This window comes from Abramis brama (genome assembly GCF_963993115.1).
Source record: "Abramis brama genome assembly, chromosome: 10".
NCBI lineage: Eukaryota > Metazoa > Chordata > Actinopteri > Cypriniformes > Leuciscidae > Abramis > Abramis brama.
This window is the reverse complement of record NC_139972.1, coordinates 19,287,919-19,315,859: the sequence shown is the minus strand read 5'-3', so window position 1 is coordinate 19,315,859 and position 27,941 is coordinate 19,287,919. Positions and strand designations below refer to the sequence as shown.

At 37.4% G+C, this 27,941-nt stretch overlaps 1 protein-coding gene across 2 annotated transcripts in view; it reads left to right on the top strand.

Annotated features, from left to right (window-relative positions):
* usp32 (ubiquitin specific peptidase 32) overlaps positions 1-27,941 on the top strand; it is a 50,128-nt gene that overhangs the window by 4,664 nt on the left and 17,523 nt on the right. For both annotated transcript variants that reach the window (XM_084125735.1, XM_084125734.1), the window contains exons 2-7: positions 3,527-3,654; positions 10,926-11,031; positions 16,717-16,835; positions 21,451-21,610; positions 26,938-27,069; positions 27,330-27,437. In XM_084125735.1, coding sequence (XP_083981861.1) covers positions 3,527-3,654; positions 10,926-11,031; positions 16,717-16,835; positions 21,451-21,610; positions 26,938-27,069; positions 27,330-27,437 — 753 coding nt within the window. The remainder of the gene's footprint in view (positions 1-3,526; positions 3,655-10,925; positions 11,032-16,716; positions 16,836-21,450; positions 21,611-26,937; positions 27,070-27,329; positions 27,438-27,941) is intronic.

The following is a 27,941-nucleotide window of genomic DNA, read 5'->3' as shown; positions in this document are numbered from 1 at the left end:
AGTGACCTAATTTTTACTCCAGTATTTTATATGTATTTTTTCATTTAATTTTTTCTTTTACTTTTAAACTTATAATATAAAAATTAATGAGAGTAATTATTCTGTAAATTTAGTTAACTGATTCCAATGTTTCATGCATATTTTAATAGCTGTACTGTTGTGCTATCACTCGGTCTTCCTTGGGAAACCGTCTTATGGTTTGCAAATATTTGGCATCTTTGGAGAGAGCAATTTGGGAATTGCTTAATAGAACTGGCTTAATTGTCTTGTAATGACTTCATAAACTGGTCAGGAGTTCTTCCTGCACATGCACAGAAAATGTCTCCAGCATTCAGCATAGTCATTGTCATTGCCTTTTCAGGGGAACATCTGGTGCCATGATTGTGTTTATGATTTTGGGATGTTGTTCACCTCATCCGATGCTTTTCTCCCACAGATCATTATACAGAATAATTATGCTCGCTCCATGTCTATTAAAATGCCTGTGGAGAGACTGCAGAGATATATAGAGCGCATCTGCTGACCTGTCAACTTTGAAACATCTCAATGCAGTGGTCTACTCCATGTCCATGTCTGTGCATTCCTGTATCACATGAAGAGAGAGAAGTCTCATTGACCGCCCTCACCTTTCCTCCAGCAGTGTGTCTTTGACTATAGATTGTGACCTGGGAGAATGGATGTCATTTGAGAATTAAAAGTTTTCTCCTGCTTTGTAAGAAAATCAACCTTTCTTTAGTCCTGAGGAATTTTTATGACCCTCAGAGCTCTAAACTGTTTTCTCAGGCTTGTCCCTATGGTTCACCCTCTGTCAAGTCTAGGAATATCCACAGTCTGTTTCCTGTCGTCATATCTTCGCAACACAGCATTCCCATTTCTTCCTGGTATTATAAAGACTGTGGAGTGCCTATTGAGAAAATGTGCTGTGCTTACTGATAGAGACATATATTGGCAAGGCTGATTACTCGGCTGATATTTGGTTGTATTGAGGCCTAAAACATTAATAAGTCTTGCAATTAATAAGTACATTAATAAGTCTTGCAATTTTAATAAAGAAATTTTAACCTTCACTTAATTTTAAATGGTCCTGCAGTGTGTGGCATGTCACAACGCACAACTTTCACAATGTCAACTTTCCAAAAGTATTGGATGTCAACTACACTTGTAGGATGTAAACAATGTTTCTTTCCATTGACTCATTGGAATAACCTGTTTAAGTTTGTGCTTTGAACTTTTGAATATCCTCATTATTTGTCTGTAGTGATTTTATGCAATAAGGTGTCCTCAACATCCTGATATAGACGTCCTTACAAGCATTGTGTGTACAAATGCGATTCTTCTCTCCAGATTCTTGATGCAGCTCATGCAGTGTTCCGGCTCAAAGTCTCACTTTTGTGCTGAAATTGTTCTTAAGCAATATTCCGTCTGACGCTTGTGTGTCTTTCAGCATCACTGGTCACATCACAATGACATGCCCTCTTACGCTCAGCACTGACCTACCAATCAGAGTTTACCCTTTACTGAAACTCATTGCCATATAAGTGAGAAATGAAGGTGCAGGCAGGTATGAGAATTAGAGGGGAGAAGTTTGTGTGAATGTTTATATACTGTAAAAAATGATTATCTGAAGTTGTAAATAAAACAAAGATAATTGGAGCATGTTTGCCAAGAAAATAACATTAATTCAATGTGTTACTTGCCATTGCTTCTTTGTAATTGTTTGGGAAATTGTTTTGTTGTATGAACCAGTTCTTTTTAGTGAATCAAAACATGTAGAGCAACCAGTGTAGTCCAATTTATGAACAAGTTACTCTTATGAGCCAGATCTTTTAACGAATTATGTTTAAAAAAACTCAAGTTTACGATTTTTATGAGTTTAGGCCTATGTTTTACAGTTTAACGAATCCTTCACTGAATGAACTCATGGAATTAGTCAGATGCGCTTATATATCAACATTTGACTACACCGAACCGCAAGTTATCTACTTTCAGTGACGTCTGTTTCAAAATTAAGCAAATTTTGTGTACTTAAGGTTTGTAAAATTTAAATCGGTACTGTTTGTTCATATGACATGTTCTTCATATGACATTTGCAACACATTTGTTATAGTAAACACTATTCTAATTAAAAAGGTGTCTTAGGACAAAAAGGGCAGGAAAACATCAGCTGCCGTATTGTGACAACACCATAAGAGCCATCAGTGCTGAAAAATGACTCCAGTCGCTCTCCTTCAATGATATGCTAACAACTGTTATTACAATGGAGTGACATTTGTTGCATGCTTTTGTTGTGGATGTACTATGTGCCACCTAATTCCAAGCATTCTTAAAGGGATAGTTCACCCAAAAATGGGTGGTGTTTTTTTCTTTTTTTTTCAGTAGAATAGTAAAGGAGATTTTTAGTTGAAACCAGTGGTCTTCGGTGATTCATATAGTGCAAGTCACCAGCTACCGTCACTTCGGGAGTACATATACAGGCAAAACAAAATTAATACCCATGGCTCCTGATGATGCAATGAGGTCTTATGAAGCGAAAGCATCGGTCTGTGCAAGAAACTGAACATTATTCACAATATTATTACCTGTAATTCACAGCCTCGACAAACAGCAGTCTGCAGCGCAAGCTTCCTGTCGCATTATGATGCTAAAAAGCTAAAAATCTTCTTTACTGTTCTACTAAAGACAAGTCACTTACATATTGGATGGACTGAGTGTGAAAGCAATTTTTTTTGTGTGAAGTTTTGTTCACGCATCAACAAAAAACGAGAATAAAATCGAGAAATGAATATCGTCAATCCAGAGCTAGTGTCCACACACAGCTGACATGTTGCCGAAATTTCGGTGCATCCCTAATTTCGAAGTCAAAATCCATCTGTTCTTTCAGAAAAGCATTTCTGGAAATATCCTGGAAAGAGCATGGTGTATTGGCCCTCTGCTCTTGGCCTTGATCCTGTTATATGGATGGGTCGAATAGAACAGTGCTGTGGTTTATGAGCAGGTCTGTGATGTATTGTGCTAGGCAGTACAAGGCTATGAGTGGAGAGAAGCAGCAATGGCCTCCTCTAAGTGTCTGGGTTAAATACAGGCTGCAGAGGCGGTGATGTTTTAAAAGGGATGAGTGTGTGTGTGTACGTGAGAGAGAGAGAGAGATGAAAGCACTTGCTGTAGTCCCTCTCTGTCATTATAACTCAACATCCTCTGAGCTAGAGGTAAGAAATGTGCAAAGATGGCAATGACTTTGACTTATAAGAAGTTTGCTCAGCACTCAGAGCTACCTATCTCAGACCTAAGGCCCTGACATGAATTTTCTGCTTAAAAAACTGCATAACAAGTAAATGAAACGATTAACTGCTAGACGCCAAAGAGCCTTATGCTCACAAGGTTTTTGAATGGGTTATCAATGCTTTAGGCTATTCAGCAAGGATGCATTCCAATAGTTTAGTATTAAACAATGAACCTCTTTTTGAAGTAGTTTTTATTGAAAACCACCTCGTATCCTGTATTTGACAGCTCTCCACTGTGTTCACAGTTACTGATGTGGAGCTCAAACGTCTGCGAGATGCCTTCAAGAGGACCAGTGGCCTGTCTGTCTATATGACCCAGCAATGCTTCTACAGGGAAGTACTGGGCGATGGAGTGCCACCAAAGGTTGCGGAGGTGAGTCAAGCTTTAATAAAAAAAATTACATTTCAGTGCTGTCTCTTCATGTTTTAACAGGTTTGTGCTTGTTTGGTCTGTCCCCCTAGTTTATTTATGGCAGGTTACTACATACATATTTGACATAGTACATATTTGACAGTCCATTTACTGTACCTTTGATGGACTTAGATTATATTTTGTGCTCAGACTACATCCTTTAGTACATGATAGTCACAAAAACTTACATTAACTTAGTTACAGTTCCCCACTGTTGATTTTGTGCTTTTTTATGCTGCAGTTTGACTAAGCTATTTCCCTGTTCGTGTGTAGTTCTGTTTTGGTTTGCTGATGCTCTAAATACCCAAAGTCATGTGGTTACCACTTGTAACCCAGAGAAGCACTAACTGAAAGGGTGGGTCTTTATGGTAAAACACCCTCACACATCATCATCTGACATTTAAATACTTCCTCATGACCTGACCACTGTAACCATGAGTTCATGTGGCCCTCTACCTGCCTCCTGTATTTTACAGTCTGATCTCTGTGAGATGAATCATACAGATATCCCCCTCTATTTCAGCAGAAACCTTTCTGGTTCATACTTCTTCTACTTGTTGTCATAGGAACTAATATTTGCATGCCAGTGTGGCTTGACTAGTTATTTTCGTCTCGTTTCTGTGTGGATCTCAGCCAGTTTTATTGTGAAAAATGTATCGGATCAATACTCTAAGATCGCTTTAGAAAGGCGACACTTCTCTTTGAAGTTTTAGTGTCAATTAAAAGAAGTCCTTAAAACCGATGGAGGCCTTTAACAGGATTTGACTCTAAAGTCATGAATCTTTCGTCAGGTATTATGAACTTTCAGTCCTGGCTGCAATCCAATGAAATTCTTTCAGCTGAATAAAACTGCCACTCATCCGAAATTGCATAGTTATGCATATCTCTTTACCCACAAGCTTGTACAGTGACTTATCCTGATTTTTGCCAAGCACTTTGATGCTTTTATTGAGTAGGTTTATTACTAAAGTGATTCTTTCTAGCACTCTACACATTCACATGTCACATTCTGTGCTGGTTAACAGACCATTTGCTGGATCAAGGTTGAGATTTTCCTTACATTTACACCCGGGGCCAGTTGCATAAACATAGCCATGATGTTAAAACTGTGTCTTAAAGGGATAGTTCACCCAAAAATTCAAATTAGCCCATGATTTACTCACCCTCAAGTCATCCTAGGTGTATATGACATTCTTCTTTCAGACAAATACAATCGGAGTTATATTAAAAAATGTCCTGGCTCTTCCAAGCTTTATAATGGCAGTGAATGACTGTTTCTGTTTTGAAGTCCATAAAAGTGCATCTATCCATCATAAAAGTGCTCCACACGGCTCCGGGGGGTTAATAAACGCCTTATGAAGTGAAGCAATGCATATGTGTAAGAAAAATATTCATATTTAGCACGTTTCTTAAAAACACGTTTCTAGTAAAATTCTAGCTTCCTGCCAAACAACCATACCCAGTCTACTTGTGCCTAAATCGCAACTTAAGGCCCTTGCACACTGAGCGCGAAATTCGCGTCCGAAATTTTCGCACGTTAAAAAAAAAATACAACCTCACGTTATGTCAATCACACATGCACACTGCCTCCGAAACTTTCGTACGTCAAAAAAAAAATCGGATCGGGTTCGATTTTCTGCGTTTTTCGCATCCGTAACAAGCATTTGAATGGTGTTTTGACAGTTTAGAGTCACAGAATGACGGATACGAAAAAACGCATGCGAAAATTTCGGATTCAGTGTGCAATGACCTTTATGACGTCGGAAGTAGCGTAGTGCGTTATGGCGTAGTATAAATATCAGCATTACTCGCATAAGTTGTGCTTTACACTTAAGTGGAATCCATATGTCTGTTTGGCTGGAAGGTAGTTATTTTACTTTATAAAGTTTTAAATATGGATATTTTTCTTACACAAATGCATCGCTTCGCTTCAGAAGGCCTTTATTAACCCCTTGGAGCCGTGTGGAGCACTTTTATGGACTTCAAAACAGAAACAATCATTCACTGCCATTATAAAGCTTGGAAGAGCCAGGATATTTTTTAATATAACTCGTCTGAAAGAAGAATGTCATATACACCTAGGATGACTTGAGGGTGAGTAAATTATAGGCTAATTTTCATTTTTGGCTGATCTATCCCTTTAAAGTGGTCATCGGATCCAAAATTTGCATATAAATGTGTCTTTGCAGTGTGTGGACACAACCACTATACAATGAAAAAAATCCATTCACTCCTTTTTTTTTTTTTAATCCTCAAAAAGCCTAAACACTCTAAATAATCAAGCCGTTTGGATTTTCATGCTCTGCCCACGACCACTGACGGACTGTCCCGTATTAGCATATTTACGCCCTCAGCTATTTGTATACTGTCCGCCAAGGCAGCACTTTAAGTGTCTTGTGTCAACATGCCCCATGGAAGAGAGGGGTGGGTGAGCAGTTGCTCATTATCATTTAAAGAGACATGCACCGAAACGGGTCGCTGTGAACAGAGCTGTTTTTGAGGAGGTAAAAAGGGTGTTGTTTTACACAACCATTGAGGAATTTTAACCAAAGTATGTTACAAACTTTACATGAAGACCTTAAAGAATCATACCAACTTGTGGAAAATGGGCATCCGATGACCTCTTTAAGAACTAGAATGACCAACTAGCAGTTAGTTAGGGGTAATCAGTCTTACTTTTCGGTATCAAATTAGACCAGTCTATGTTTTTATGTAACTGACTTAAATTTGATGACTAACTTCTAAGACTAGTCTTAGCAATTTATGCAACTGGCCCCTGTACTCCACTCTGTCTAACCATGCTTCAAAATCGATATATTATTCACTTAACCTACATGCACCCACACATGCGTATAGATGGCAGGTAGTCCGCGCCTGCGCCCTTGGGTGATTAATCTGCTGGCTGCAGGTGACATCTTGCACTGCGTCCATCACCGGGAGGCACAGTCAGGAGGAACCCCGAGCTCCCAGCTGCTCATTTCGTCGTTGGGATAAGTGGATTGGTTCCCCTGAATTCAGCTCGCAGCAGGCCAGCCAACACCATACGTTGATCTTTAGCACCCAGCCTCATTAAATCCCTTGCAGCATCGCACACTTTTCCTCCCACTTCCTGTCTGTGCACATGTCAGCTTCTGGAATGCTCTAGTTGATCATTACCTCCACCTTCAGTCGCTCAGTGTTTGTATTACATCAAAGGGCAATGATTACATGCTACGGAAGCGTGCTACATTATTCATTATGAAAGCTGCTTTCAATAAGAATGGCTTCTGTGTTTGTGTATATTATGTAATTGTACAATGTAGAAATAAAATTAAGCCGTTCTGTGTGCCACAACTAATTTTTATACAAGTTTCAAATGCTTAAAGGGTAACTAAACCCCTGGTCAGAGCCTGACTCCACCCACTGGCAATATTTGAAAGATGCTAGAAAAGTGGGCAGACCCCAGCGGAGATAGAGGGGACGAACCGTGAGCGGGGGGGCGTGCACCTGAGATCTGCTGTCAGACTCTCTAAAATGGAGAGTGACTCACAGGGTCGCAAGACGACGTAAAGTACATGCATCTGATGAGTTTTATCGAGTTGATGTCAATAGTGCACGCTCTCTATAGGCATTTTCATATTTTGCCGCTATGTGAAAAAATCCAGCAAAATGCGCCGGCGCGTTTGTCGACCCCAGAGGATTAACTTTAGCCTAACCATAAATTGTGATTAAAATATATATGATCACTCACATCAAGACGCCACTGCGGTGGTGGAGTCCATGCAGGAAGAGCAGCGTTTGGCACTGCGTCGCTTTTCAGCGCGAGCTGTGTGGAGAAGCCCATTTCCACCTCTATTGCGTTTCAAAAGCAATTCCACGTAAAATTCAGGTTTCACACTCACGGTCTTCCAGGCCAAGTGCATGCAACCACTGGCGCCTAATTTCCAAGTCTGCTGGAAAGCTATGCAGTCCAACAGTGCTGTTGTAACTAGCAACACTACACCTATGTACCCTCCTGACCACTGTACTAAATACAGATAAATCTACGCTAGCTCATACCAAGGGCGTGGTGAGCTGGAACCTGCTTGCATCACGTAGTACCGCAAACATCCAATAGGAAAATTCAACTGCAGTAGCCACCGTTCAACCTGAAGAGGGCAGCACTCAGACGTTTTTACACCATATATTGTAGAATTAAAACACTTTATACCCAAATGTCAAAAAAGTTACTCGAATCAATGAACAGCATTAATAAAGCCCCATTCTTACAGATCATTAACTAAAAAAAGTTGGTTTAGGGTTTAGTTACCCTTTAAACTCCCAGAAGATAGTCAGAAAACAACAGTCTGTATTAGCAATTCATTTGAAATAGCCTACTTAATCTATGAATCAAACAGTCAAATCCCATAGCAAATGCTGCTGAAATTTTTTGTCATATACGTACTGTATATGACCAAATTTTTCAGCAGCATTTGCTATGTTCGATGTTCATTGATATGAGCATTGTACAGTAAACTTAATTATTCAGTTAATCAATTTTTACAAATATAGACATATTTAATAAAATTAACTGAATCGGTTGGTACAGCAGGGCCAGTAAGTACAAACTCAATATAATAAATAGAATTCAGAAAGTTTGTGACCATATGTCACCAATGTTAAGATGTTGATTCTTGTGTATGGAAAGTATTCTGACATGCACTGGCTACTATATTTTTTGATATACACTTTTCAAAATGTATTTTCAATTGTAATATTAATAGGACAGTCCTTTGGATGTAGCCTTTGTAAAAATATAATGCAAAACATTCATGTGGAAAAAAATGACTTGTATTTCCAATGTCGACATACAGCAACAGCAGTATTGTTTTAGTCAACTATTCTTGCACTTCCCTAGTTCTGTCACAAAAGATCACATTCATGCAGTAAACATATGATGTGCTGTCAGAGCAGAATACACACCAGGGTCATCACAGTGGTGCTGTGACTTATGTGTCTAAACAGCCCATAAGAAATGAATGGGTTCACACATACCAATGGCCACCCAGCATGAGGACTTTACATAAAGCTTTAGAAATTAAAACAATCAACTAAATGTGCCATATGTGAAACTGGAAGCTTTGTGTGGTGGTTACTTTCAACATAGAGGTGTGAATCTTCACTTGTCTCACGATTCGATTACGATTGGGGTAATGATTTAATTATAAAACGATCTCGATGCATCTTTTTCTACAATTTTTTTATTAATAATCACAATATAGTTATTTTTGTTATTTTATCTTTATTAAAAATTAGAACAAAGCTGCAAATAACAAATACAATACAAGAAAGAAACAAATTTTCTTTTTTTCATTTTACAACTATTTAACAAAACATTCAGGTATGAAATAATACAGAAATTGAGTAATCAAATATAAAAATAATCACTCTTTACTATTACAAAGTCTTTACTGTATTAATTACACATTAATTGATTATTATTACAGTACAATTACTAATTGCTAGTTGGCCAGTAAATTCACTATACATTTAGGTAGGAAACCAAAAGGCCCCAGACATAAGTTTGGTTTTGTTTTATTGTATTTATTTATTTATTTTGTTTTATAAATTAGTTATAAACTATATAATTAGCGAGTACGAGTATAGTGGCCAGTAAATTGAATATCATACATTTAGCTTGGAAACCAAAAAATCCCTACCTTTAAATTTTGTTTAGCACTAGTTTAGTTTATTTATTTTTGTTAAATACATATATTATGTATTTATTTTTTGTACTGTTTCGCTTCATTTTCATTTACTAGTTTGTTTTATTTTCTTAAATAAATAACTTGAATACTTTTAGTAAATTTACTATCATGCTTTTAGTGGAAAGGTCACACACATGTTTTCTTTGTTTTGTTTTATTTATTTTTTAATTTTAGTTACGGTTGTGTTTAAGTAAATAAATATTTACTAGTTTTTTTTTATTTATTTTTTTATTTAGCCATTTTTCTATTGTTCGTCTTTGTTTTAATCCACGAACATGTTAAGTGAATGTTTTGTCAAAAGTTCCTTGATAAGTATGGGGAAAAAAGTGAATTTTGGACCCTGCTCATTAGTGAAGCTGTAGTCCAACTTGTCAGTCAAGACTCATTTTAACTTGAACAGTGTGAACTTTTTCTAGTAATTTTTTTTTTATTAGCCGCAGAGTGCTAGACTGTTTAGTAGGCATCAGGGGGTGTGAAAATTTTACTTATATGTGGTGTTATTGGTAAGACATGGTGTCACACCAGGCGTAAAAGTGAATTATGTGTGCATGATGTCTCTGTGAAATAGAAACAGATCAAAAACTGGAAGAAAAGCATTTTACTGCTAACCCTCCTGCTGTGACATATTTTGCAGGGATATTTTTTTTATTCATTTATGTAGCCCTGCAGTGTGGGTTGAAAGAGAATGTAATGTTTCCTCTGTATTAAACTAAATGTTGTCAACTGATTTATGGGGAGATATGTATCTAGGGTGCATTATTATCATTAAGAGTCTGATGTTTCTCTGAATCTCAGCGGAAATCAAAGGTCTGAGATGACGGCTAACAGGCTGTCTGTCTTAAGCGTTTTCTGTGTCGAACATCAATAGAATTCATAATAGTGTACTGATGGGAAGTAATGACCTTCTTTGTTGTGTAACTATAAATACACGCTTTCTTTAGTTGCATGGTGTGTTGTGTGACTTTGTCCTGTAAATGCCTGCAGAAACTTTTTTCCAACCTGTTTTGCTATGCTTATTGGTAAAAATTTATTTTAAGACCTAATTTTTATTAATAATCATCATTATCATTATTATACTGAACTGAGTATGTTATTGTCGTCTGTGTAATCTGTGTATATTTCACTGTATGACCTTTGCATAACCATTATGTGCAATACAATGCATAATTTCCTGTGTCCTGTAGAAAGGGGCATATACACTGACAACCAAATCAATGGAAGTTGCCAAATGTCTGAGCTTTTAGTTTTTAGAAAACATTACTACTTGACTGTATTATCCAACTATATTAGGTGGATAACTACCTGCACTCCCATTAGTAGTTTCTGCTTCATTGCTCAATTGCATAAAGTTGAGTTCAATGGCAAAATTTAGCTCTGTGCCAATGATCACTGCAGGTCACCTGAAGACAATGTTATTTGAACACAGAATTAAATGCTGATCAAATGTGTGCATTTTAAGGGGATACATTTAATGTGCATCCTTCCTTCCTTTCTCATCTGTTGTAGGTGATCTACAGCTCTTTTGGTGGCACATCTAAAGGGCTACACTTCAACTACCTGATTGTCGGGCTGGTTCTGTTAACAAGAGGACGCGATGAAGAGAAAGCCAAATGTAGGTGTACAGAGGGACACATGCAGTCTACTCAGCCCAACCTTTTATATTTTTAGTGGTTCAAGTGCGTAGCGCTGAAACCCTATTGTTATTGTTAATTTTCCCATGATGCAGCATTCTCCGTCTAAAACTGATCGGGCAGACCCGTTCGTAAGTCGTAGAGACTTGAAACTTTGAGGGCTGGTAGTACTCAAACCGCCTACAACATCACCAAAGGTGTGCCCCGAATGGCCTGATGGGGGCGCTACAGCGGCCAAAAGTACGACCTCAAGTGTCTTATATCGTTGGAATCCTTGGCTCAAGGCGGACAAAATGTATGAAGGTAAAAGAGTAGCAAGACTCGAGAGCACGTAGACATGAATTTGAGAACTTGTACAATAAATATTCGTACTTGTGCGTGAACATTTACATTCACAGCTCCAATGTGAAAACCTGTCAAATAAAAATCTGAAGTTGAATGTTGAAATTTGCACTCGCAGACAATAGTCACAAACCTGTATTCTGAATCTGAAGCTGCAGACAAGTAGTCACAAATGTGTAAAATGCCATTCACAGAAATACAATGACAGACACAAACTTGTAATATATATTTGCATTTAATCTTACATTCACATTCGCAGTACAACCTCATTTAGGCACTTGTAACTTCTCAAATCTGTCACTGCAATTTCAAATTTTGCGCCTTGACTTTTGCTACTCTTTTCGCGATATATCAGGTGCAAAACTAACTTGTGCACTTGAAAAGAGAGAAACGGGGACGGGAGCAGGGGTGTTCAAAGGAGCCGTTTTATTGGTTGGCGCCTAGCCAATGAAATGGGACTTCTATTGTATTGTGACTTCTATTGATGTCACGAAACCTGTGTGCACTGAAACACTAACACTGATATTGAAAGAAATATAAACGATATTATCAAACTCCGTAAACACCATGCTAATAATGCATACTACAGAAAAGCAGATGTACTGTCTAATATATACAAGTACGAAAGTTCTCAAATTCACATCTACGTGCTCTCAAGTTTTGCTACTCTATTACCTTCATAAAAATGCATGCCTCGGATTTGCTCGTCACCCTGGGAAAATTTTCGGGTATTTTGGGTTTTTCCAAAATCCTACTTTTGCGAACTAGTCCTAGGTTTTTGGCCCGACCGGAACCAAACCAGTGCAGCAAGATTCTCTGGAGTCTGATTGTCAATAGTTATAAAAAAAAAATGGAAATTTTGGTTCACGGTCCCTAAAGGCCGCCAAAACGTTCGAAGTGGGAGGAGCCACTTTTACTAAATTGGCTATAACCCGTGAACGGAATGAGATATTTTTATCAAACTCAGCACACCCATGTAAGAGCTCATTCTGTGGTCGGATGAAAAACGACGTGGCGACTGGCCACTTGGTGGCACTATAACTGTTAAAAAGGTGTCAAAATTATGTATTTCTATGGCAAATCCCATGAAATGGCTGAAAGCGGCCCTCTTCCTGCCTGATTTGCATACAACCTCAAAAAATCGGGCGTTCGCATTAGGGCTATCGCGGTAACCGCAATATTGCAGTACCGCGCTACTGACAAGCCAACCGCAGAGGAATTCAAGTAACCGCAGCAACCACGATATTCGCGTGTTTTCTTTTTCATAAGGCTATACCCTTCTTGTTTTGAACTTCGTGCATGTGTATTGAATGTTAAATAAGTTAATAATGATAATAAGACGCGGCGATCATGGTTTTATCATGGTGATTTGTACAGAGGCTTTGTGGATTTGCACTTAAGCCTAAACAGACTGTGAAAGAGAGATCGACTGAGCGCGTGCGATTACCTGCGTCTGTCTTTGAGGTCAAGTCATATTCGTGAAAAGGTTGTCATGTCCAAGGAAAGTTAAATATTTGTCCTGTCATCCTTTTAACGTTTAAAATAAAGGATATTTACCATGAATGGCATCAGCAACAGCGCGCTGGTCAGCATCCACAGCGCGAGGAACTCGCGGTCGCGGGAAACAAAACTCAGTGAGTCACGCATTGAATCAATGCCATAGCAACAAATAAATATAAATAAATCAAAATAAATTAATAAATGCGGTAAAACCGCATATCGCGCTATTGAGCCACTCAAAATTACCGCAAGGGAAAATCCTTCACCGCGACAGCCCTAGTTCGCATGCGTCACGTGATCCTAAAGAAGCTTGGAAACTTTTATGCACGTCGGCCCGGCCATTGGTGGCGCTTTAACGGTTAAAAAGGTGAAAAATGCTCTATATTATCCTATGCAAAATGACATGAAAAATGGTCTGCTTTGTGCAGAACTTCACCAAATTAGCTGAGCATGTGCGCCATATTATTCTAAAGAAGCGTGCAAACTTTTACGGAGATTGGGTCATCAGTAGAGGTATTACAGTTTAAAAGGTAAAAAAAAACACACCAAAAAACACCACATTTCTATGATAAATGAGCTGAAAATGCAAAAAGCGACCTTTTTCCTCTCTGAGGTACATGTTTAAAGGCTTGATAAAGATTTTGTGACCAGCAGCTCAAGGGTCAAATGCTGAGACCCTGTAGTTCTTTTTATAGGCCTTTTTTTAGGCCCTTTTTATTAGCGGTTCAAGCGCGTATTGCTGAAACCCTATTGTTATAGTTTATTTTCCCATGATGCAGCATTCTCCATTTAAAACTGATCGGCCAGACCGAACCGTAAGTCGTAGAGACTTGAAACTTTGAGGGCTGGTAGTACTCACACCGCCTACAACGTCACGTGCCCCGAACGGCCTGATGGGGGTGCTACACCGGTCAAAAGTATGAAATGGCTCATAACTCCTAAACCGTTAGGCGTAGACTCAAGTGTCTTATATCGTTGGAATCCTTGGCTCAAGGCTCATGTCTCGGATTTGCACGCCCTTCAGGTGCCATTTTCAAGTAAATTTAGTTTTTTTGAAAAACCTACTTTTGTGAACTACTCCTAGGTTTTTGGACTGATCGGAACCAAATCACTACAGAAATATTCTCTGGAGAGTGACTATCAATAATCATTTTTTTTTTTTTTGCTAAGGGGAACCAAAATGTTCAATGTGACCAGGGCCACTTTTACTAAAACGGCTATAACTTGTGAATGGAAAGAGATATTTTCGCTAAACTCGTGACGCATGTTTATGAGCTCAATCTGAGGTCACATGAAAAAAAAATTCAACGATTGGCCACTTGGTGGCGCTATAACGGGGAAAAAAATCATGAAAATGGCTATAACCGCACCCAACCTTTATTCCGATGAAAACTGGCATGCAGTGTCTTTGTCCAGGGTGCCATGATAGTCTATGAGAACATTGGCGTATCTCAAAAAACTCAGTATCTCATTAAAACAGTAAAATCAGTAAAACTCATCGGCACAATGCCCTGAAGGAGCCTGAGAAGTTTCAAGCCAGCGTTTTTCATGGTAGTGACCTCCTTAGACTCCTGAATCCTTGCCAAGTCCAATGATACCAAACATGCCAGGTTTCACCTTATGGTTTGTGTAACGGTGTAATTTAGCGCTTAAAAAACTCGCGATTATCTTCGAAACCGTTAGTCCAATGGAGACAAAACCACCACAAGAAATTTGAAAACATAGGTCAATAGCTAAACAATAACGACCAAATGTCAAAATTATGATAGGAACTGACAAAAAAAATCATATAAGTGTCCAAACTTCAAAACGAAATGAGATATTTACAACAAATTTGACACACGTGTATGGGCACACTTTGAGGACACCTAATAAAAGTGGTCTGTCAAAACTGTCAAAAAAACTTTAAAAAACATATTTTTCCTTAGTAAATTGACTATTGGCTGTAAATGGTCTTTTACACTGGGCAATAATCTAAGCAAGAACCATTGTTTGCACAATTTTAGAAATACAATGTTGTGGTAAAAGGTTTCACATCTCTTAATAACTGACAAACCTCTTCCCATACTTGTTACCATATTTTCTATCTGTTTTGACCACTTCAGCCTACCGTCTAATATAACTCCAAAAAGTCTTATTTTCTCTACCTGTTCAATAGGCACACTCTTTACAGACAAATTTAACTTTTGATGCAATCAGCTTTTGATGCAATTTGATGCAAAAGTTTAGAACCAACTTATTATTCCGTACCTACTTTATGACCAATTGTATTTCCTCATCCAAAGCAGTAGACAGCTGCTTAACTGATGTTGCAGGTAAATATAATGTTTTATCATCTGCAAACTTGACTGTCCATGCACACTTTAAAACAAGAGGAAGATCATTGGTCTTAAACAACTTTCTTGAGGCACACCACATTGCAACTCTTTCACATCTGAATGACTTCCATTATAAAATACACATTGTCCCATTAGACAGTTAACTTTTAAACCAATGTACAGTATGAGAAGTAAATTTGTAACATTTCAGTTTATCCAGCAATAATTTATGATCCAGTACATCAAAAGCTGAGCTAAAATCTAACAATACTGCTCCTACTAAGTTATTGTCATCAATCTGTGCTCTCTCAATATGCATGCTGACAATTAGAGAGCAAATTATTCTCCGCAAAGAATAATTGAATTTGCTCACAAACTATCATTTTCAATACTTTGCTAAGAACTGGTAGCAAACTTATTGGTCGACTATTATGACCATTAAAACCCAGTGCTGCATTTTTCTGTAGATGAATAACCTTTGCATCTTTCCAAGCTAAAGGAAAAATCCCTTTTTCGATACCGATATTAAAGATGTGGCAAACTGGTTCTGCCAAACAACATTTCTTCTCTTAATTTATCAACTTTATTTATGAAAAAATCATTAAAATAATTTCCAATTTCATATGGTTTAAAAATAGTTAAAAATGAGTCGCCTGTATCAATAAAAGAAGGAATTTGACTTGATTTCCTATCCATTATTTAATTGAGTGTACTCCACATTTTTTTACAATCATATTTACATTCACTTATTTTAATTTTGTAAAACATTCTTTTCTTTTTCCTATTAATTTTATAGTTTTTATTTCCTAATTTGCAATAGACGTCCCAATCCTCCTTGTTCCCAGTTCTGTTTGCTGTACCCTTTGCCACATCTCTCTCAAACATAATGCTTTTCAACTCATTAACAATCCATGGTGCCCTAACATTCTTCACTGTACATTTTTTTCATAGGTGCATGTTTGTCCACCAAAGGGTAAAATAATCTTTCAAATGCTGACAATGCATTATCAGGATGAACTTCCTTCTAAACATCAATCCAACATACATTATTTACGTCTGTACAAAATGATTCTTGACTGAATCACTTATATGATCTTTTATAAATTACTTTTGGTTTTCTAAGTGTTTACATGCTTGCTAAATAAAACAACATATTTTTACGCATGTGCTGAAAGACCTTAAACCGCTTGAACCCCGATAAATGCTGCAGCTTTAAGGTTTTGTATTGTAATTAAATTTTCTACCTCTTTGTTTGATCATTTCTGTCATTATGCATTATAAATTACTCTTCTATTACTTTTCAGCTTTGTTTAGCTCTGTTTTTCTTTAGTCAAACTTGTAGCTGCATAGTTCACAGTCTGATATTCTCCATAGGTGTAGTGTCTACTCTGGAGTGTCACTCTGTGTCCCTGACAGCTGTGATTGATGCTAGGGTGCGAGACACATTGCCTGCTAGACTCTGATAAGGTGTGTGTGCATTAACCAGCATGTCCTCTGTTTCCACAGACATCTTCAGCTTGTTCGCCAGTGATTCGGGAGCCTATGTGGTCCGGGAGGATGTGGAGAACATGCTACGTTCAGTGGATGGGGAGGTCCCGCCCTCTCTTAGGAAGTGCTTCACGGAGGTCAGTGCAGGAAGACTCACCTGTGTTATTTACCTCTGTCTTACCTGCTTGTCAGTAATGACTCCAATCACCATGCCCTCCAGCCACAGGGTGTTCAAGAGATACATTTAGATTTTTCTTATTGAAAATGACTCATTTCACATTATTATGAAGATAAGAAATTAAACTGCATTTATAGGATCAAGTTTATAGGACCATCATGTGTGTGTATATATATATATATATATATATATATATATATATATATATATATATATATATATATATATATATATATAAATAAATAAAAAAAGTCAAGCAATTAAAACTTTGAATCTAATTAATTACATGATGTACTGATTAATTGCAAATTAATCACACATCAAATTTGGTTGAGAAATTACCCCCAAAAGATCATTTAAATGTATTATTGTGTTAAATGAGAATAGCATTTAGGCATTACAAAAAGTAGCTCTAGAAATAAATATTTTTTTGATTCAACAGAGAATTTATTACACAAACTTTTAGGCTACAAGGGCCATGATTTTTTTTATTCAGAAGCTGCATCTGAAATGGTATATTGTAGGGGTGTAACGGTACACAGATGTCACGGTTTGGTACATGACTTTTGGGGTTCATGGTTTGATACGACTTTGGTGCAGCAGGAAAAAGCAACAAATCCTCAAGGTTTCTTTTCATTTATTTTGAACCGACAAATGACAATAGTGCAAATTTGTTCCACCTAGCGGCATTTAGTCCCCCCTGAGGTAGTTGGTACAGTACAGCTTACTTTAGTGTATTAAGCACTATGCGGATGCACAACGTTTAATATTACGCTTTTTCAAGAAATCATGGAAAGATGAGCCAGAAGGAGAAAAAGTGCCATCTTCATCTGAGTCTACTTCACCTTTCCAAGAGGAGACAGCGAGAGAAGCGGCACCTTATACTCCCCATTTCCAGGACTCTCATATTTTATCACTAGACTGTAGTGAGATTTCCATGACACAAATCGGCACGATGGCAAATGTCTCATTATAACAGCGGAAACAACTTAAAATACTCTGTCAATTATAGCATAAATTATGGTCATACAGATGACCAGTAAGACATCATTCGAAACTGTAAAGTGTCTATTTTTATTTGTGTACACTACACTCAAAATAAAAACAAAACATTGTGCTTTTTTAAAATAAAGAAAACAAACAGGTTGCCGCTTTCTATTGTCCCGGTTACCTTTCCATGAAGTTTGTGGAGCGCGTCACAAAAATTAACCGAAACTCAGCGTATAGGCTTCTAGCAAGCTCTTGCATGCAATCTGAGCTCGTTTTTAGTGATGTGTCGTTCATGAACGATTCGTTCATTTTGAACGAATCTTTAATATGACTCGGGACTACCGAGTTGTCTCAGAGAGTGATTCGTTCATTTTGTGTTGACCGCGCATGCGCAATACGCAACATATGGGTTCTGAATCTGTACTGGAAACAGAAATGATTAGTTCATCTTTCGAGTCTCGAGTTCGGGTTTGGGTCCGAGTCTTTCGTTCTTCCTGTCAGTCCAATAGAGGCTATGCTGTCAGTACCGGAAAGACTCGAGAGATGAACTAATCATGTCTCTTTCCGGTACTGACAGCATAGCCTCTATTGGACTGACAGGAAGAACGAAAGACTCGGACCTGAACCCGAGACTCGAAAGATGAACTAATCGTTTCTGTTTCCGGCCCTGCTGTAGCCTATCGCACACGGCACGGCCCAGCAGGCAGATCAGAGTCAGACACTGACGAGTCGACAACTAACGTCTCGAGACCTATGCTCGAGACACGAGAGGAGGAGAACAAACGTGATAAATATGAAGTTGCAAAGGAAAGAATGTCTCGGATCAGGAGTTGAGGTGAACTAACAGAGTCAGACTCCAACAACTAATCAATTAATAAAACATTTCGGTTTCTTATAATTTGGCTTTGGCTGCATTACCCTATAGTTTATTTTTATTCTTTTTACAAATGTAATCAACATTTTCGTAAGTACTAGATGTGTTGGGATATTTAACATGCAATTTTAATTATATTATGCTGAAATGAACGAAATGAACGAAATGACTCGAAAAAAGATTCGTTCATTTTGCTGAACGAGACTCAAAGATCCGAGTCAGTAAAATGATCCGAACTTCCCACTACTACTTGTTTTGAGTTGGTGCATAGATTGTCTCTTCTTCGTCTGCTCTTTTTCCTGTTGTGGCGGTTAGCAAACATCGTTGCATTACCGCTTGCCCCCTTCTGGATTAGAGTGTGGATCGCCTGTGACTGACTGTATTCGTTGTCTGACTGTATGCACCGAACCGTGATGGTTCGGGACGAATACACGTACCGTTAGGCCTGGTTCACACCGGACGCCGAAGCGACGCGTAAGCGGCGCGGAACGGAGGCCGCTTCCTTTCGGCGCCCATGTTAACCTATGGTGTCGTTCACACCAGACACGGAGCGCCGCGGCCGGCCCGCACCGTGAAGCGCCAGTTTCGGCGTCTGGTCTATTTTTTGCGCGAGCCGCGAGTGATCCGCGTCAATTCCGGCAGGAAGTCACACCAAGAAACACGAGACAATCCGGTCAATTGTCAAAATATAAGCAATTTTCAAAAATTAAAATACCGCGAGTGACAAATGCGATCATATTTGTGTATCTAAACAGACTAGAAAGATGAAAACAAACAAAGAAAAAATACAACAAAATAGATTTAATAAATTTGAAGAGGGGATGTATATTTCAACGGTATATCTACACTACTACTGTCTACCATATTCTCTCTCTGGCTGCGTGTGTGTCTCGACAACGGATTAATAAAAGAAGTGTACAAACTTCTTGGTTACAGAAACATGGTGTATTCATTTTATGAGGTTATTTACTTACCCATGATGTAAAAAATAGCTCTGAATAAACAACAACTGAGCAGAAGCGCTTGTCGACCGCCGTGGAGAATACGCGTCTGGTGTGAACAGGCAGGCGCCGGACCGCGCGTGATTTTCCGTTCCGCGCCGCTTCGGCGTCCGGTGTGAACCAGGCGTTACACCCCTAGTATTTAAATATTTTGACAGACCAAAACAGTTTGGTTACCAACATTCTTCAAAATATCTTAATGTTCCACAAAGGAAAGAAAGTCATACAGATTTGAAACGACATGAGGGAGAGTAAATATAAATAAACAGAATCACCAAAATATGAAATTATTTTTTTTAATGAAATTTTACTCTAAATAGGAAACTAAAACTTCCATTAGGTGGCAGTAAATGTCTCAGGTCATTGAGTCATATATTCATTCAATTAGTTCAAACAGCCGATTCATTCATGAATTAAGTAAATGGCTCTCTTTATGAAATGGCTATTGCATAATTAGTTCAACCGAATGATTTGCTCAAAAGGCGGATTCATTCAAAAACGAAACACCGCTGTGTTTGGAGACGCACAACTTTTCTGCTCTGGCTTTATAGGTGATATTTTCCTTGGCAAAATTGAGCAAAAACAGACAATATTGTGTCTAAAATATAACACAATATTAATTGCTCATTTATTGAACTGTTATATAAAATAAATATCGCATTTGCACTCAAGCTATTCGGTATAAAAACAGCACTCCTGTGATATTGTGGTAATTACTTGTGATAAAAATATGAGACAAAAAATCATACAGGCCAGGGCATTTTTGCCCCAATATCTTGAATTGTTTCTGAAGGCTACATCGTGCAGTGACCTGTTGCCCTGCATCACATTAATTGTGTTAAATCGCTGTACATACTTTTTAAATCGACAGCCCTAAAATAAAATAGAAATTTCCAAAAAGCATACACAAAAAAACATCTTGAAGTGTATGTTTTTAATGTGGTAAGATTAATTTTATTTTCAATATTCTGATATTTCACAAATTAAATGGCATAAATAAGACAACTTGGATTGAAACATGGCTATAGTCATGTCGTCTTTTGGATTTCAAGTCAATAGAAATGCAGGCTGCTTTCGAACGAAATGTGTAGAAATGTGTGACTATTTTGTTCACTGATAAATGGATTACATGCCTATTTAAACAATCTTTGTCAGACACTTGTTTCATTGATTGCCAAATTCTCTATATACAGTACCTTCTGAACCGTTGGCCCTATTTAAACTTGTGTTTACTGAGAGAGCTTCCTCTGTATTATAGCTCTAATAATAAGCTTAAAAGGTTGACAGTGTAAATGTTGCAGTCTACAAGGTCACGTAATATGGCTGTGACTTACATTCCCCCCCTATTTCTCTATTAGCTCTTCTTCCAGTTACACTGTTTTCTCGGCCTTCGTTCGTCCTGCATCACTTTGATTTAGGGGAAAGCCACCCAGTGCAGCACTTTAGTTGGTTATCCCTTGGCAGTGGCTCAAAGACTCTCTCTTATCTCTTTACCCAAACCACTCGCACAAATGTATCTGCATACGGCAGAAAGAATTCAGTTCATATTAATAATGAGAGAACTTCCCCTTCGCTCAACAAGGGGAAGCAGCAGTCCAACTTCTCAGTTCTGCACTGTTTTGTCATGCACTTTATATTGGTCATGGGTTCATTAGAGAATTGTACTCTGGTGATTTTTATTTATAGTGTTTCTGTCTGTTTCTGTCCAGGGAGAGAAAGTGAATTATGAGAAGTTTAAGAGCTGGCTCCTGCAGAATAAAGATGCTTTCACATTCTCCCGCTGGCTGCTGTCAGGTGGCGTGTGCGTCACGTTGACCGACGACAGCGACACACCCACCTTCTATCAAACCCTGGCAGGTGTCACACACTGTAAGTGCCACTATTCTCTCGGGGTACTCTCGGGGTACTCTCTGAATACTTCCTCTCAATACACTCTCAAAACTTTGTCTGTACTCTTTGAATACTCTCTGTCTGGGTCCGGAAGGATTTTTCTCCATTCATTTTCTTCATGGTGATTAAAATGATTATTATTTTTTCATATTTTGTGCTAAGTCTTGAACTAAACCAGCATCTCTGAGGATTGATTTGAATAAAAAAATAAATCTTTGAAAAAGAGGAGGGTACTTGTGCACTTTTTTAAAGGAACTGAACTACGGTTAGGGAAAAAATTACTATACAATATAAAATTATTGGTGTACTCTACCATTCAAAAGATTTTTCATTGTTTTGAAGGAAGTCTCTTATGCTCACCAAGGATGTATGTATTGTATTTGATCAAAAATACAGTAAAAATGGTAATATTGTGAAATATTCTATTTTATTATATTATAAAATGTAATTTATTCCTGTGATGGCAAAGTGGAATTTTCAGCAACCATTACTCCAGTCTCCAGTCTGTATTGCAAAACATTAAAATATATAAACATAAGTTGTTTGATAGTGTAGAGACTGAATTGATTAATCTGGTTTCCATGGTAACTGCAACTTCTCTGATTGGTGAATCAACGAAGATCTTTCTTCAGAGTTACGGGTTGTTTAGTTCTTAATTTAGAATTTGGCAACTGTTGAAAATTTGACTTTTCTATGGAGAATTCTATGGTATTTTAGTGTTCGCCCTTTCACACTCCCTAAATACTCTTTCGGTTTACTGATATTACTCTCTGAATATGCTCTCAATGCTCTCTGGGCTGCCTTTTTATGCAGATATGCCCATTGTTTGTCACTTTAGAGGCATCCGTTTACAGAAATCTGTTTAAGTGCCTTAAAGTCTTAGGTTATCATTTAAATTTACTAGTGACTTTGTATGTCGCTGAAGCTGACAGTAATCTGCTCTTTGATAGTCTATGCTGCAGATGTTTAAATTGCAAGTCTCGTTTTGTCCACTTCCCTCTTCCCTCGACACACAGAAGGCATCAGCGAATCAGTCGGCCTGCTCTCCACCGGGAGAGAGGCATCTGTGTGAGATAATGGCGAGTGACAGGCAACACTTCCCACTCAGTGAACACGCTTACACCACTTGCACACACTCGGCCCTGCTACAGCTGTCACTGCCACCCAGTTATTAAAACCAGACTGACACGGCGAAGGAAATGGCTGCACTCTCTCAGAGACCCTGAGCCTGCACAGTGACAGAATATCTGAGCCCTCGCTCTTCTTATGGAGACAATGTTTTATTTAAGTGCTGAAGATCTCCCTCCTGCTCAGTCACTCAGTGCTTTTGCTGTCATGAAATCGTAATGTGGGAAGCTTGTAATGTTTGCAGTTCTGGGTGTACTCAATTGACCCCCATTTACAAGTGAACACACTGTGATAGCCATTTATTTTAGTATTTATAATAATAATACTATTATTATTATTTTATATAAATGTATATAATTTAATGTATTTTTAATGGCTATTTTGGTGCGTTTAACTGACAGATTAATTTTTTAAAGTATAAATATTGTATAAAGTGTCTCAATTAATAAGGAATCATAACTAAATCATGAATAATTTCAATATTTCAAAAATGTTTAAAATAAATCTGGCAACAATATAACAATAATAATGTTGTTTGTATCATTCATTTATTTATCTATTTATCATTTCCATTTTTACCCTTTTCTTAGATTATCCCAAAATACTCTTGTTGCATTAAATTGACCAGGCATTGAAGTATCTTTTTTTTTTTTGTCTGGTGTACAATTTTACATGGAAAATATATCTTATTTTAAGGATGTTTTAAGGATGCATTTTTACTGGAAATGTGATTTGTGAAATCTGAAAACTGATTCAGTTTGTTCAGACGTTTGACTTGATTATGCTGTCTAGGTAGGCTAAACTCAGTAAGCTTTGGAGCACTGCCATTAATGCTGGGCAGGAGCAAACCAATATTGACATGCCTGTTCTGTTTGTGATTTAAAATAGTTGCTATGGGTTGCTTTAAACAGCATACACAGCAATTGTTTCCCTTTGTCATTAATCAATTGACTGTATACAGTCATTATTGGAAGGATAATTTATGTGCCTTTTTGTGTATTAGTAGGACCATGATCGATTCTGTCTATAGCGTATTTCTTCATTACAGAATGAATGCAGAAGGTTGGGATTCATTCTTTTCACTGTTACTAAGGCAAGATACTTTTATTCTCAGATACAAGATAGAAAGTCAAAAAATAAGCAAGTTATTATGCAAATAGCTCAGTAAAATTAGAATAAGTTTGTCAATCAAGGGCAGCTTTGGCTCTCCATCTCTGGCCAATCAGAGAAGCTACCTGGGCAACGCACTGTAATCTGTGGCCCGCTCCAGATTATCCTCTTAGCTCAGTGAGAGGGCTGTGTGTGCTGTCAGTGTGAAGTAGTCATGATCTGTGTGATCTGTTTGAGCGTATATCGGTTTATGAGTTCATGCACTGTCCAGAATATGCCTCACACAAGGCCAAGTGCAAAGAAGAAAGTGATGACTGGATGACAATAATCTGCAAGAAAGAAAGGAGTTGGATTGTATACGGAGATGGAGAGTAACTGTATTTTACCAACGTAGCGGCAGCTTGTGTGGAGTTTGTCATGGTACATGCCATATCTATCTGACATGTGCAGTGGAATATGGTATGGTTCTTCTGCTGCCACTCTGATAGAATTTCTCCATTAGGTGAGTTCTTGAGATATATATATTTCTTCTTATTATTAATGTTGAAAACAGTTGTGCTGCTTTAATATTTTTTGTGGAAACATCAAAAAATATTGATGATATATTTATTTGAAAAAGAAATTGTTTGTAACAAAAGTTGAAAGTTAATTTATATATATATATATATATATATATATATATATATATATATATATATAAATATATAAATTAACTTTCAACTTTTTCAATATATTTTTTTAGTTATTATTATTTTATTTATTTTTTTTAATTTTTTTTTTTTTTTTTATTATTATTATTATTATTATTATTATTATTTTTATCATTAAATTCATTTTTAAAAGTATTAAATATTCTATGTAATGTTTCAATGTGAGGTTATAACTAAATAAGGGGTTTATCATTGCTGTTATTTTTTCCTTCAGTATAGAATGAAATCTCATATTCCCACTGGCATTTAAATAACAAACACTTTCACATCAAAGATGTCACTTAATCTGTCCCCAAGAGAGATGGCTAATGTTTGTGATATTGAATACAAAAGTGTGACATTGTGTCTCAGTCCAGACCTGTAATTGCTTTGTCATGGACTGTATGCACTCTGTGCCCTGTTAAGGCCCGACAGCAACAATGCCTGTCCTCCTGTCCTCCTGCTCCTGCATTACTGGACAAGAAGATATCATAGGCCACAGCAAGCTTGAAATAAACTGCACATGGTGCCTCATTTTAAGATGTGCTGTAAACATTCAGGATGAACGATGGATGTTTGCTGATCTGCACTGTGCATAATAAGTGTTAGATTAGTAGTCGCTGTCCAATGCACAAACAGTGAATAACACTCAAGCAGTTATTCAGTTCCTTAAAGCTATTGTACACTAATTATTGTTCTAGGTAATAATAATGTTGCTCTGAATAATGATAATTCTTCATCACTGCATTAAGTGGTGCACTGTAATGAAGCTTCATTCCAGAGGGAAATTTGTTGTTAAGTGTTTTTTGGCTGTAAATGCATCTTGGATGTGAAGTATGTTTTAGGACTACTGTCAAGATAGATTTCCTCTCCTAACTGCCCCCGAAATGACACAATTGATCGTGATTCGTGGCGGGTTGGTTTGTAACCCTGTAGATCCCCAGACTGTTTTCTGTGTTTCTGGCCGCTACAGTCTTTCAGTCTTCGGCCCTCAGACAGTAGACCTGCTCTCCCAGAGCATTATGGGAAATAATGACTATCAAGCCCATCCATTCAGACTCCCAGTTGTCTGTCAAACCAAAGAGGTTTAGCTGTGCTGCAGCAGTCTGAGATAACGGAGGAGTTTCAGGGCAATCCAGAGCCTGTTCATTAAGATGCCTTTTATTCCTGCCCCGAGAAACCCCTAGGACATACTTTTGTTTGGATCAGTTTGCTCATTTATTTAATTATGGAGTGCATTCTCTGAAATGTATTGTGTTTTGAATAGAGAGTGTAGTAGTCTGAAATGAACATCAGGCTAAACAAAAGATCAGATTTGTATTCCTGTGTTTTGACACTTGCCTTATGTGTGATGGTCAGTGTAGGAGGGGCAAAACTAATCCTATTAGCCTAAGCTAGAGATTATTGCAAAGCAAGAGGTGTTGACCTAGGTCCTCTTAACAAACTAAAAGACTGGACTATATATGGCTTTACAGAGGGGGTAACCTGAGCCATGCTTTCACCTAGATGTTATGTAATCACTTGTCATAAATGTTAATGGTCACACTTTACAATAAGGTTCATTAGTTAACATTAGTAAATGTATTAACTAACATGAACTAACAATGAGCAATACATTTGTTACTGTATTTATTAATCTTTGTTAACAAAAATACAGCTGTTCATTGTTAGTTCACAGTGCATTAATTTAATGTTAACAAATGCAACATTTGATTTTAATAACATATTAGTAAATGTTGGAATTAATATTATCTTAGATTAATTAATGCTGAAGAAGTATTGTTCATTCTTAGTACATGTTAACTAAGGTAGTTAACTAATGAACCGTATTGTAAAGTGTTACAATGTTAATCATAATGGGAGCCCATTTACAGTCTGCAACAGCTAATTTATTATGTAAAAAAATTATCCATCTAAATGTCTATGACTAGAGACTAGTGTTATTTGTGGTGTTATTCATAAAAATATCTACTTTTGTGGTCGTGTTGTTTCAGAATATATTTATAATATTATAATATTTATTAATATTTTCAAAAAGCTTTTATTTTAACATTTAACTTATTTATTTAAACGTTTTTTAGTTTTTTTGTCATTTGTATTTCTGTTTAGCTTTATTTTTATTTCAGTTTTGTTTAGTGCTTCAACTTGTAGTTTCAGGTTTAAAAACATGAGGGTAAACAACATGGGGGTGAATAAATAATGACAATTTCATTTTTTTGTTAACAGTCCCTCCCTAAATGACTCCCAGTGGAGTCATTACACAGAAATATTAGACTGATATTCAATTACACAAGGAGCACATGCCGAACTGCACCTGACACTGCACATTAAAAGATTATTTCACAGAGAATCTGATTTCTTGTGTTTTCTTTCTTGCAGTAGAAGAATCGGACATTATCGACTTGGAAAAGCGCTACTGGCTGCTGAAAGCCCAATCAAGGACAGGCCGCTTTGATTTGGAAACCTTTGTCCCTCTGGTCTCGCCCCCTATTCATGCATCGCTAAGTGAAGGCAAGACAGAATTCATTACAGCAATTTTAAAAGGTTCCCAAATGGTTTGAGACACACAAACACTCACACATACATCCACCTCCTAGCTGTGCGCTTTGAAAACATTTGCAGCACCCATGAAAGTCACGGTTTATCTTATTTTAGTAGAAGTAGGTCTTTGCTTTTGAAATGTATAGGATCATGTGTGATAAAAGATATCCAAAGAATCCAATTACTCTTGCTGGCTAATCTAAACACTGACATTTTCTCCCATTTTCCAGGCTTGTTTCATGCCTTTGATGAGAATCGGGACAATCATATTGACTTTAAGGAGATATCGTGCGGGCTCTCAGCTTGCTGTCGGGGCCCTGTAGCGGAGAGGCAGAAGTGTAAGCATTTCATTTCCTATTATCCTCTCTTAGTTGTTCATCTCATTCCACGGCTGATGCAGGATTGTTTTATAGTGTTTCTTCAAACATTTGAAAACATTTTTGGAATAAAATCTTTTAAGGCTATTTTATCTAGCATATTCTGTATTCTAAATACACTCATAATATTTCCACTATTTATGATAATACAAATTATAATAATTTTTTTTTATTTAAATATGATTTCTCTTTAATGAATGTTTAAAAGTCCCCCATCTAAAGGTAGGGACACACCAAACCGATGCCAAAGAACTAGCGCTGATGAAAGCCGACTCTTTTGTCGCCTCGTGTCGCCTGCGTCAGGGCAAAAAGTCTGTGCTTGAACACACCAAAAGAACTACAGCCGACTGTCAGCCAGCACGCGTGTTCTGCGCCTTCGTGTAAAGGAGATAACTGTCTATTTAAGCAGATATATATTCGTCATTCAAAAAAAGGGAAGCGAAACTAAGACTGCAGTTATACAAA